This window comes from Ptychodera flava, chromosome 11 (assembly GCF_041260155.1).
Source record: "Ptychodera flava strain L36383 chromosome 11, AS_Pfla_20210202, whole genome shotgun sequence".
NCBI lineage: Eukaryota > Metazoa > Hemichordata > Enteropneusta > Ptychoderidae > Ptychodera > Ptychodera flava.
The window spans coordinates 8370425-8384501 of record NC_091938.1 but is presented as its reverse complement, the minus strand read 5'-3'; the positions used below and the strand labels follow the sequence as shown (position 1 = coordinate 8384501).

The following is a 14077-nucleotide window of genomic DNA, read 5'->3' as shown; positions in this document are numbered from 1 at the left end:
ATTTTAGTGAGATTGATTCTCTTTAATCACTGGGATAGAGAATGATACTCATTCATGCCCTGAAGGTGAGAGCTTTTTCCCTGCTCCTAAGCGTCCATTAGGGCATGATAGATGGAGTTTGTCTTCCCGTTGGGTGTTTAATAATTCAACCATAAGGGGACTGTACAAACTAACGCTGTCAATGAATCATGTATGCTGTGGCTGTCCGCCATCCACAGTTGAAATTTGTGAAAAAAAATCTGTGTAAAATTCATTATTATAATGCCAGACTGCATGGAATCACCATTCCTAGAGTTACGGTACACAAATATTCATGGTTGTTGAAGGTTGTTGAAGTCAATCTTCAAATTTGACTGTGCAGAAATCGTCAAAATCCCCAACTTGTCCCAGAAAAACGCATACATCGCAAAGTTCAAAAGACCTGTATAAAGAATTGTAATTCTCTCGTTTTACAGCACTGCAGACACTTCAAATGTCTTGAAAGGTTTTTTCAGTATATTCAGTGGCATAAATCTGAATGTTCAAGGAGATATGTTGTCTCAGAATGGGCTTGTGGGAGGGGCTGTGAAATCAAGAGGGCAGAACGGATTGTGCCCACCCTGGTCACTGTCTCTGTTCTCTTTGTTCAGCTCCAAAGCCATGGTCTGTCTCTTCCAGGGTTTTGATTAATAATCAGTATGAATTGTGTTGGTTTTAGAAGTCAAACGTGCATGATTGGAAAGGGTGAATTTTAGATTTTATGACGTTTTTCTCTGCAAATGCAGAAAGCATATCAAAGCTTTTGTAGATTCCTCCAGTGCGTGTACAGTTCGTGAGAGAGTGTATATATGTCAGCAGTGTTGGTATTTCCGGCTGTTGTGCAGTTTCATCTGTGATGGATCATTACCTCCCCCATTATACCTTGACACACTTCAGGTGTACAATTCCAAATAGCATTCTTCCCATAAGTTGTCAATTTGAGAGAAGAAGGAAAGAAATCTGGCAGAGATTTCATCCTTGCGCTGTGTTGTGGTGAGGTATGGGAGACCCCGAGGATTCCTGCCACGTTAAATGTTGAACTCTGACCCAGCTTACAAAACATCATGGAATAAATGTTCATAACTGTTTTGTTTTGTTTCTTCATTCATTTCAAGCTTTTTTTACTTCCATTTTTCTTCCAAAAAGCCCAACTTTGTCATTAAATACTATAATATTGAAAACTAATATGATGGTAGTGAAGATTTAACTGCTCCGGCTTTTTATACAGATAAAGATATGGAAATTTGCCCATAGCTTCATTGCAAGCTAGCCTGCAGTGCTGTAAATTTCATGAAAACTTCTGATAATTTACTATCCTAAGCTTGACCTTGCAGTTTGCAGAAAAGATTTACGATTAATTTTTTTTTTGGCAAAGAAGAGTAAGGCTTGCAATACACAATCTGAACAAATTACAGTGACCTCGGAAATCTGCCACATATCAGTCTAGCATATCCTTGTCCATTTAGAAAACAAAATTACAGTTTATAATGAGTTTACAGAGACCTCAAATCAACTCTATGGGTACTAGATCATACTCATTGAAATCAGTAATTGACTTGGTATTCATCTCACTATCTTTTTTCTTTGCAAATATCTTTCGTCATCTTTCCAATCTTGTCTTACACAATTTAGCAATCTCAGTTGGTTGTCCAGGACAGGTTATCCTGTAAGAAGACAGTACAGTAATCTAGTTTTACAAGAGATTCCAACAAGATAACATTGAGGGGAAAAAATCCTGTGTGGTTTACATGCATATTACAGTGTTCTATTTTGAGTTGTCACAATAGGAACAGGTAGCTCCTGGCATTGCTTCTTGAATGTGTGTTTACCCTTGTGCCCTTGGAGTCAGTTCCTTTCTCATAACAAACCAAAGTTGATATTGCGGTAAGTTTGCTAAACCACAGACCATTTTGAACTTTGTGTTCAAGGTTTCCATGGCTGTTCACTGTTTCAGTGCAGTGGATGTTGCAGATGACGGCTGTGAGTCTGGATGTAATTTAATCCATGACAAGGAACTTCCTTGTGTCCGTTGGTCTGGTTCGTGATTCCTCTCTCATTCCGTTTCCGGGTGCTCCCTGAAACTCACACCGATCGCACAGCCCTTCCCCAGATATCACAATGCTAAACAGATATGCCTCCTCTCCCCTTTCTTGTGTCAGATGGTTTCATCCTGTGGCTGGGAAACTGGGCCGGACAAGACCAAAAGTCTGATGCGCTAATTATAGGGGTGTTCGCAATGACTTCGCAGGGTTTGAACTGGAATTAAGTGGTCAAGGCTACAGGTAGTGGTTTTCCTTCCCAAAAAATTCCACTTCTTTTACAACACAAGTAGTCACAGGATATTGCTGCAAATTTGCATCTTGAAACAAAAGTGACAAATAATTTTAAACACCACCATGCCTTTCCTTTCCAATACTTTAAATTTTAAAAACGGGAAAATGCTGTTATATGCCAGCCAGGAAGAATAAATATTTATATTCCTTTACATTCCCAATCAAGTGAATTTTGGAAGCAAAATAAAATTCCATCATATGATATAATGTAATATTATATCATACCATATGGCGTTTTCACATTTGTAGGAAAAATTATCATCCTTTTTTGATACCACAATATAAAGGGAAGAAAACCGTTAAAATAGAGGACACATATACTATAGAGAATACTAAAATATATCTATGGATATGCTAACTAAAATCAATTATTTTCTTCATCTCTCTAATAATCTTAAAAATAAATTTGTGCTTGGTTTCCTTTCTGACACCTAAGGTTGTGACTTTTCACTAAAATCAATTATTTTCTTCATCTCTCTAATAATCTTAAAAATAAATTTTTGCTTGGTTTCCTTTCTGGCACCTGGGGTCATGACTTTTCACTAAGGAGTGAATTTTTTCGTCCTTTCACAAATGCCATACTTAAAACTTGCACACCGTGAAGAATGCAATGAATCCCAGAGAGCTTGTAGCTCTTAAAATTCATCCTTAGCAACACTGTTTGCATAAAAGCTTTTAAAAGATCTTTTTTTCCATTGGAAAATTGTATCCTGGGCAACTGTGGTTCATTCTTCATCAATATTGAATCAGCATGTTTGTCCATTTTATTTTCAAATCCTAAAGTGCCTTAATATTTTTCCCATAACTGTTTTATTCTGCATACCCCTCAGAATAAAATAGGCTTGCAAAATCAATGTCCTATCTATATTCCTGCTAATAAAAATATTTATGAGTCAGTATAAAAAGCCTTCTTTCAGCCAATGTAGAGATATGTCTGTGACTGGCTCATATCCGAGAAATGTGCCTGAACACTGTGAGTCTGTCAAAATATACAGAAATTCCGAATTCCAGAAATGCAATACATTACCATTGGGATCTGACAGGAACATTATATATATCATTTATAAAAAATGGAGAACTTTATTATAAATCAAGATATTTGTGATCCTTAAGTATGGAATTTTTTTTTTCAATTTTAAACTTCAATGCTCTGTCTGGTGTGTTGAAAAGTTGTTTTCAAAATGCTACCAAATACAGAAGTCTATGTAACAAGAGAAAAATCAAGAAGTATCGGATTCGGTCTCCTGTCATTTTTTGCAGAGAAGTATGTAGCAGGCGTGTTTGCCACATGTGTCCTTTGACAAAAAACCCCACCAATCTGTCCAATCAATTTTGTTGGAACTTTCATCTTTTGAACAGCTGCATGCAACTTCTGTAATTATAATTTGTGATGTGTTATCCAGGAAAACCAAATTTTCAAAATATGCTTTTGAGCATTGAAGAAGTTGCTGTGTACTTACAGAAATTTCAACTGTAATCTTCCCAATGTTAATAACACATATACTTTCCAATCAAAATATCTTATTGGGTAAATGTTTTTTTTTACAAGTTGATAGGATTCATTGGTAGTTTTAAATAGATATCTCATCAAATTGTTTACTTGTTTCAGAATCATGCAACAAACTATCCTGTGTTTTCTCCAATTTGTAACTGGATTCATATGGCGTATTGCATTGACCCCACAATGTTATGATTATGTTAATGTAAACAGAGAAAATTCATGTATACAAACTGCATATGGGCGAGACGCAAGGTTAGGTAATTCGTTAGTCATAAGTTCAAAGGTGACTGTACGACTTAATGACTATTGCCGGCCCTAGGGTATATTACGGTTTCATTTGTCATATCCCCTCTACCCCGAATAAATTAACATGCGAAATGAAGGCCTGCATATAGGGCCCGCAATGAGTCATGTGTAAGTACAATGTGACATGTAATATGTAGGTGTTACCGATTTGGCCCAGAGCAGAGACTGGACAGCTGATTAGGAAGTCAGCATTGTTATACTGTTCATAAAAGTCTTCTTTAATAGAGGAGGAGAGAGACCTTTATTCCCAGCTGTCTGGATCAGGTAGGCATGTTTTTCCCATTTTCACAGCGGGAATCGGAATTTAATGCGAGGGATTTGGCCAGGTTAAGAGTTGGTTTTTATAGCACTCGGAGGGAACCAATATCTTTTAGGTTGTGGACAAGCAAAGTGGTGTTTGGAATATGAGCTGGTCCAGGTTTTTTTCCCCGTTTCAGAATTTGAGGAAATCTGCTAGCATCACAGAGTTGTCCATCTACAGTGTTTGGACTAAGATTTTTTCACTGCATGGAAAAACCATCCTGCGTGTAAAACCCCTGCATGAGTTTCCATACTCTTTTAATAGCCATGTGTTCTTTCTGTGTAGTTGATTCCAAATTGTTTTGAGCAGATGGCAAGATTTTGCGCAGCTGTAGATATCATTTCTCAGATCACAGGCGGAAAATATAATACCCTCCAAACTTTGAGAGCGTGGTCTTAAAAAATATTAGCAAGCGTATTTCTGTCAACATTTGGGAGAATAAGCTCCTAACAGAAAATATCAGGAACCCTCTGTATATTTCTACTGCTCCATGATCGCATTACTTTGTTGTGAAAAGTTAATGAATGACTGGGAACCCCGGCAACTCTCAAAGATCATGCAGGTCTTAACAAAAACACTTCAGATTTCTTTTTTGGTCACAATAGGAAATGTAGGTTTTTTGACATGAAGTGCTATTGCACTGTGTTGTATATCTAATTCTATCTCGCTTATTCTCCTTGGATTGTCAGAGCCCGTCGTTAAGAACTTCAAAACTGTTCTAATATTATTTGCCAACAGATATGAACTTCAAAATGTTTTATCTTTTCCGAAATAGCATAATTTCATTGTAAGATATTATCAATGCCTTTTCAATTAGCGCACATAGGTACAGTGTCAATTACAGTGACGATACGATTGATTTCATTTGCTACTCAAGTGGAAAACAATAATAGAGTCAGAGACTGCAGTTTATTTCACTTTACACCTGACAGATTTCAACAAACATTATGCATGTAGATATGTATGTATATATGTATGTATGTATTTACTTGCATCACCACAAAGACAGGAGATTGGTGCCAGCAACTTCAAAAATATTTTTATTTAAATTTTATGTTTAATCTTTTTAAATCCTGATATTGTTGAAAAAGAAATTCAGAAGTTTAGTGTATGCAACTGCCATTCTGTGATGTGTTTCTCCCGAGATTTACTTTAATGTTCATGTCCCAAGTACTATTTTTGTTTGCTAAGTGAAGTAACCGGGGCCATGATTTCAACATTAGTCAGAGACATTAAACAATATAAAGCTCATCAGTAAATAGACATGAATAATGCAAACGTCCTAATAAATGCAATTTTATAGTCAATTGGACAAAAAAAAGACCGGACTGCTCTATGTGTGTCCATTTCATGCATAATCAATGTTGTGGAATCAATATTTTTCTCTTGATGTACGTTGCACCAAAAATCAATAGGAGTGTAGTCTATTTACAGTGACAGTTGAAGTGTCGTTCACTGGCAATATAGGATCAACAAAACTGACCTGTGTCACGACAAAGCTGTCGTAATTTTGGATTTTTCTGAAACCGTGAACTCCCATTTGTACGTTAGTGTGAACATCGCTTGCCATAACATGAACTGTTAGTCAGAGGGAAACTTCTGAGGTGTGACGCAGGAAATATGTCTTCCAGGTAATGAAGTTGAGTTTGTATGAGTGACTGTGTGAATGTGGTTTCTGAGTATTGCTTTGTAATATATCAGAATGGTAAACAAATTATGGGAACCAAGGCTCTTTGCCTGTGTTTGTCACTGTAGAAGTATTTTTAATACGTCAATGAAAGTATACTCAGGTCAGCTGTTGTAAATCTGCGACACTCAATGATTTATCACAGGGACCTCGACATCTCTCTACTCTTGTCATTTAATCCACATATTTATAGTATCCAAACATACTGAATATGTTAAAAGATGAGTGCTTGAACTCTGTCATCACTTTATGATGGGCTGGCAGGGTCAAATTTTGCATCAGTTTCAGCATTTATTGGTGGGACAGGTTTCGTAGAGATCAAGTACACTGTCGGTGTAGAGTGAAACCATATGATATTTTGACCATGAGTTTGAATGTCTGATCTTTGTTTGTTTCAAAAACAACCTGAGGTACAGTCAGAAAGAAGCCACGCATGATTACAACAAAAAACCTTGCTGAAGTTGGCCAACAACTATCGGTCAATCTTTGGCAAAATTTTATCCAACTGGATGGAAGACATCGATTATTGACTCAGTATATGAAAACACTGTCCATTATACAAGACACTCTGCATTTTCAGAAAATCTTTTGTGGGTTTTTCTTTTTTTTAAGTTTTAACTCCATGTAATCAATCCTCACGATTACATGCCAGAATTTCCCGGCAATGCCGGAGAATTTCCAGTCACCACTTGTGTGACGTAACGCAGGATATTACCTGAGGTGTTTCAGAAGGCGTCACTTTGAGACCATCCATGAGTGTTGAAATCTTTCTTGATAAACAAACATTGATATAATGTAACAAAGTAGGGGATGTAATTACATTTCTATAGCGTCATTGTTTTCCACTGTTATCTGGAAAAAGTTACGTGGCAAATTTTACAGAAAGGTTGCATGTGCATGTCAAATTCACAGTCGCATACAAAAATGAAAAATATGGCAGTTTGAGCTAGATAGAAGACAAGTATAAATAGTTCCAACATCAGTGTTTTACCACATCCTTTACGAAACCATATTTTTGCATGCTGAGGTTAGTTTAGATCATCTTGTTGTTTGTGGCAGGTGCTTCGTCTTCATCAAATCCATTACTGCTGGTCCAGATATGTGCCCCTAAATTTGAACATCTCCCAAGCTATGTAAGTGTCAATATTGCTTTGAGCAAAATCGAGTCTGAACCCAGAAAGATCAGCCATGCTGACAGTGGAAACTTGTCAAACCCGTAAACCCCCCCCCCCCCCCCCACCTCAAGCCCCTATTGCCTCCAGGTATTGCTCCAACCACACTACCGTGTACAATCTAGTATTAAAACTATAAATATAGTTGACTAATTGTTAAAACACTTTCGGAAAAAATTCAAGTTAATTCTCATTGAAACTTTTATTATACATTTCAAGCTGTAACAGTTTTATGACCATTTGTCGGAAACAGTCTACTAGGATCAATCAATTTTCAAATTTCCAAAGTGTCGGGTACAAAAGGTTCTTAGACTATGTCAGAGATAAAACATGACAAGACTTTGTTCATAATTGATTTTTGATCGGAATTTTGATCCAGGGATCAAATTTGCTTAGAGATTATTAAAACGAACCAAAAAAAAAATCTCAGTGGTGGAGACCCTTGTATCCATGCAATGTTACTATGCTTTGGAAGCTGGTTTGTAAGTAGAGACCCAATGCTAACAAGGAAGTAGAAAGGAGATATCTCCATTTTAAAAAAAATGTAAAAAATAGGAAACGTTATTTAAAAAAATAGGAAATCTAACAAGTCTCAACTCTCGTAACTTGAAGATCGAATAACAGAAATTGTTCATGATGGAAGATCATGCCATGTACAATGTGTTGTAGCTTTGTGTATTATTCATAAGTTAACTTTAGATTCCAATTTGGGTTCGTGTCTAGAGTGGTCAGCTTAAGCAGACTGTAAAACAGCAGCAGTGTGAAATCCAGTAAAATCCGCACTCCCCCCACCCCACCCCCTCCCCAAACTCCTCACTTCACACTCATTTCTGAAGCAGATCCTGATTTGTAGGTATGTGTGTGGTTACTTCGTCGGTGAGATCTTGATCTGTCAAAGTTATCACAAATACAAATTATAAACCAATCTGACAGTTTGTCCAGGGTGACCTTTATGCAGCTAGCATGTTTATCATCAACATATAACATGACATTATCGTCACAATCAATTTGCACAAGACAGTATTGGACCCTACCTGAATTTAACTTCCGCCTTGCTCAGCACTACTACCTCATTTTTGTCAAATTAAGCAAACAAGGTCTATCCAGGTAGAGATATTATATAATTAATTACATTCCCTGAGATAAATGAATCGTGATTTAAAAAACTGCAAAATAATCAATACACAGTCAGACTTGTGAATACGTAGTAAATTGATAGATTCAGCAAAGTGGGTCAAAGGTCAAAACATTACCTACAACATACATCAGTGTTGAAAGCTGTAAGTATGGCCTCCGTACTGTTGTCTTTTTGTATCTGTCATCTGCTTTTTCACATATAACCATTCTGTTACCTTTAACCCTTTCACCACAATGGTATTGCCCAAAGCCATTGTTGTGAGTGGCGACTGTGGACCTGTTTACTGGGAATTGGGCGTGAACAGGTTAAACGTGCCAGTGAGCTCTTTACCGAGTGAGAGAAAATGCTTTAAAAATTGTAATTCAGTACAGCACTGAATACTAGGTGTCGTACCTTGTTGTCAGGCTGCTTATTCACCAAATGCAGCCGAAATTTTTCATGAAATATATTTATACCAGACCATTCTTTTTCATCCAAATATGAGGACCAGTCATTGAATAGCCAGGTAGCATGATTTTATTAATTTTCAATATAATTATTTTAAGAAGACACAGTTTCTTAGGAATGAAATCATTTTAGTCGATATTATTCACCTGTACAAATAACCAATGCAGTTACATGTGAAATCATCGAATTGTTCAATAATCAAATTTTTATGAGGAATAATTACCATACTTAGAAAATTCATGATAGATATAACTTGACGGCAAGGTTTATGAGCAGTGCTGGGTAATGTGAAAAAAAATTTAACGTTACCATGTCATTGCAAGGAAAAGTTGGCCATTTTAACTGCAACATTAGATTTTAAGTGTGATTTTTGCACTAATTTTCACAAACTCTGCAAACTGTTCAATAACTCCTTCCAAAAACATGAAAAAGTGTATTGATTTTAACTCTAATGTAAGTGACATTTTTTTCCCTTCAGAGTTGATGTATTATTCAATTACATTATACACGTTAGATTATACGTAGTCCTAAAAATAAAATAAATTCAGTGATAAGTACCCCAAGGGCATAAAGAAATGAAAGTCCGGCAGTCTTTCATATGCTATTTACTAAGCCATGGTACAAACAAAGGAGATTATGGATTCATTTCCTTGTCTTTTTGAAAAACCATGTTTTTTTTCTACCCACAGAGTTACCACTGGTCTGGTCAGTCATTTGAAATATTGGAAAATTGCAATTTTCTAAGATGTGTCATTTCTCATCATAACAAAAACCAAATTATTCAAGGCTTCTTATATAAAGGAGAAGCAGATTTTTGAGATGTTAATATATTTTTAATATTTATAACTAAAAAATAAACAACTGTATCTTTTATGACAACCACAGGTTTCAGACCCAGCCCGTGGAGAGCCCGGAAACGAAAACGCAGAAGAAACGGCTCAGCCGTAAGCTATCCCAAGATCCCGAGAGGCACAAGACCCAACCAATCACAGTCCAGGAGGTGAGGGCAGCGAAAAGTATCGAGGCCATGAAGCCGTCGTCGTCAATATCCGACAGGTGAGATGAAAGAGATTTGTCAACAGATATGTATACCATACAACCCTGCATATTTTCAGACTACATATCTGAACTCTCTCAGTAAATCCAAGGAATTTTATGGAAATTTATTTTCAATATTCTCTAGTACATATTGAAAGAACTTTTCGTGAATCATAGAGAACTTTCTTATAAATGTCAGTGGCTGGTCAATTTACCTTAAAAGAGCACACCAACTGTACCTAGAGGTAAAAAGAAAAGCCATTGTTGTGCAAAAAACCCTACTGGATGAAAATAATCTACAGGAATTCAAGCTTGAACGTCAAGGAAAGATTCTGTTGAACTTTAACCCTTTGAGTGCCAAAGTCTATTTTTGTCCCCTTTGTAAAATAAACCCCAGTCAATTTTTCTCAGATTTTTGCCAGAATTTTGAGAAAAACTATAGTCAATGAAATGTGATGTCCATTTGGTCCAAAACTATGAAAAAATTACAAAAAAAATTCATGAAAATTGGTAAAATTGCAGGAAAATACCCCTGTCTTGTCAAAATAAAAAAATTAAAAATATTGCCTGCATTGCTGTATAGAGTTAGTCCATCTGACAATTCACAATCCTTGCCCTAAGTCTGACAGCTGGGTAACGTAATGAGTATTTACCCCTCTTCAAATTGCTCCAAGCGATGAGAGAATGTCGTGAGTAGAAACTGAAATTGGAATGAATGGTGACAGATTTACTCTGTTGGAGACCAAACCATGTGTGAAATATTAGATTTGATACAAGGATAATAATCTGAAAATTCCTGATCTGTAGGTCAGGCTGTTTCAGAAATCAAGTCACATTTTCCGGCGTCATAGTTGAGTGAGACAAATAAATCATCCGTGGATGACGTTCCTGCAGGACTATCATTCAATATGTTTGAGGAGAGCTTAAAACCGCGTACCCGAAAGTTGCTATGGAGATGTTTCCATGGAGATTTGCTCTCTGAGTCATAGTGTAGATTCTGTCATGGAATGCCTTGAGATGGCAATATCAAGTCATCTCATTACAATGATCTAGGTTCTAGTGCCACTCTGTTCTGCCCTTTGGCAAAATTTGAATACCCTTGAGATATAACCAGAGTAGATGGTCAATGCAAAAGGGATATCAGAGTTCTGAATTTTTTTATCTCAATCTACTTGACCTGTCATTCCTAGCCAGGTGAAGATACGCATTGAGTGTCCTAGTCCATCGTCAAGGGGTATATTGAACAAGAGGCTTGTCAACACGTCATTGTGATCAGCTCTCAATATGCTCTGCTTGCACCATGGCTTCCTGACAAGCTGTTCTCACAAATGCCAAAGCTGATCTCAGACCGAAAAGTGTGAAGTGTTTGTGTGTGAAGGAGTAATACGTGTGTGTGCATACCACGAGTACTTTGAGTCTGCACGATAACCCGGCTTTTGAGGTGTGGCCGTTACCAGCGATTTGATTGGGTATTGTAGGGTGATTGGCATGTAAGACATTATGTTAGAAACCATTTTCTTTAATGGGTGGGTTCAATCGCTAAGGTATAAATAACAATTAATATTTGTTATCATATGAAGATATTTTACAATAATTTGATATAGTTTGTAATTTATTCACTTAAATTAAATAATTATTTTGTTGATGATTTGAAGACGTTGACAACCTCAGTATGCACGTGTTCTATGACAGTTCAATTTCCAACCCTCCGCATAAATGGTTGACACTTCGACGAGAGTTGACCGCTGTCGATGCTACAACATCAAAACATTAGAACAAGAAACTCACATGGTTCTTAAAGTTACGGATCAAATTTAAAGCTAATGATGTTTCTAGAGTAGAAATAAAGATAGGTACAAACCGTACAAAAATGGCTTTGTTGGAACGAACCTACATTGAAAGGTCTAAATGTAGCGATCACATGAACATCCCGACCGGTCCAACTACCCGTCGACTGCCGTACTGTCAAGATTCGATGTCTAAAACACCAAAGAGCTGCTGTTTAGCCCCTGCTGATGTGTACCAGCCCCCAAAGAGTACTACCACATTTATAGAAAGCTACAAAATGTGCGTCTGTTTTTACTCACAATTACTGAATCCTGTCTCAAAACTGTCATCCATATAATTTCCTGACGGGCAGTGTCACTGAGTGTGTGAATACCGGATACGATCATCGTTGCATGGACATACCACAGATGATCGTTGACACTCGCTGGAAAAACGACGGCTGGGACTATTATTTTGTTTGCTTTTACAGAGTGTAATGGGCTCAGGTACAGAGATATCGACTGATTACAGATATTGGAAGGTAAATTGCCTGTAGGGCAGTAACGGGCAGCAGTATGACCCTTTGATCGAACACTTGCAACACTGCCCGCGATCGCAGACCAGTTGTGAGATCGACAGAAATTTTAGTTGTTGGGATTTTTTCAACAAATACGGGCTACCACAAGTTTACCTCTGAATGCTGTTGTAATTAGCAACCTCAACTACATTACATTGATACAGAAAATGTGCTCATACGCCGACGAGTTATTCCGTATTGTGCAAGATTTGTGCATTTCGAGTGGCTCGCCGATGAAGCTATGAATGAGCACCCACGAGTGAGTGAGTAATACACGATAGCTCATTATGCATGACCTCATTATGTCTAGCCTCTAAACCAATAGGCGCAGCTTTGAGATGTCATGTGATGTGATTCATGAGCATTTGTTTACAACATATGCGATTTTCCCGCCACGTCGTTAGCCTGTGTTTTCTTGATTATCTACGCCTATTTTACCTTATTAAGGCATAGCTGATGAGTCATACTTTGAGGGCAATAATAATCAGCTAAGCTGCATTCAAGAAAGTGGTAAGGGATTGGCTAGTACCGCGCTTTGCGCCCTTACGACTGGGCTTTGACATGTGTCAATCAATGGTTTTCACTGCAAGTTACTCGAAATCGTGTCAATCAGAGCAATTACCCACGAGGGGGCAAGCCCCCGATGAGTAATATGAAGCTGTATGTTGCCAGGAGTAAACCATTGCCGATTGGAGAGGTTTGCATTAGTCTGATGGTACCTGAGGCGGAACATAATCGGCTTGAAAATTTTAGGGTTTTTCATTGTTTCGCTCAAAAGTTAACTGTGCTGAGAACACATTTTAATGAACCACAGAAACGATGAATCATTTTTAAACAATTAGTAATACCTAAAGGCCTTATTTTTCATACTAAATTGTCTACATGATTTTTAGACCAAAAATTACAAAGTTTCAAAGAGAGGTCCTGTCAACCCCATAGAAAATGTACCCTCCATTTCTTCGTGCAGTGAGGTCACCAGCCGAGCGGGCGGGACTTTAGCACCCGTTTACCGTATTGTGGAAGCTATGCCAAAAGTGACACTTGCAGCCTTTTTCAAGCAGCGTCGTGCTCAACAGCAGGATTATGCCACAAAATTGACAAAATTTTTATATTTTGCCCTGTATTCACACACGTGAATTCGCTCCATTTCTGCCAACGATCGAGTGTCTAGTGACCCAGATGACTTTATTTTACGTTTACATTGACAATGGGGTACGTTTAATCGGCATAGTTTGGCGATTGTCACTTTAGACCAAAAATTACAAGTTTTGAAAGTTGAGTTCGTTCAAATCGAGTAATTTTAGCTACCCAATTGAAAATTGATAAAATTATATTTTAAAATATGTATATTGCCAAAACATTTGTCGACAATATTCTTCAGACCTATAGCCGACACTTACCATCTCAAAAACAGTGAAAGTATACCTTAGTTTATGAGAAAAACGCGTCTTTTTTTTGGCGATATTGCTTGCTTTTGTTTACTTTCAATGACGCCACTGAAAGACGCCATTCTTGCCTATATTACCCGTCATGCAATGGTACCGGAAAAGCCCGGTCATCGTGCAGACTGTTGAGTATTCTCTGAATGAGGCCCAGTGATATGTATATCTAGGTCACTTCTGAAGCTCTGTGGCTATCTCTGTCTTTATTTGGGAAAAAAAAAGACATTTTTAGACAAAAAAAAATTTTTTGCTCAGCAGCTTTCAGCTTTCCAAGCAGGTGGCAAGGTTCTTGATCTCAAGTAATAATTTTGAAATTCCCGAAAAAAAAAAAAAATTGGCATCATTATTCT

The 14077-nt window shown here is 37.3% G+C and overlaps 1 protein-coding gene across 7 annotated transcripts in view; it reads left to right on the top strand.

Moving 5' to 3' along the window:
- Positions 1 to 14077, top strand: part of LOC139143440 (supervillin-like) — a 60161-nt gene that overhangs the window by 23583 nt on the left and 22501 nt on the right. For all 7 annotated transcript variants that reach the window (XM_070713755.1, XM_070713754.1, XM_070713753.1 and 4 more), the window contains one exon: positions 9789 to 9959. In XM_070713755.1, coding sequence (XP_070569856.1) covers positions 9789 to 9959 — 171 coding nt within the window. The remainder of the gene's footprint in view (positions 1 to 9788; positions 9960 to 14077) is intronic.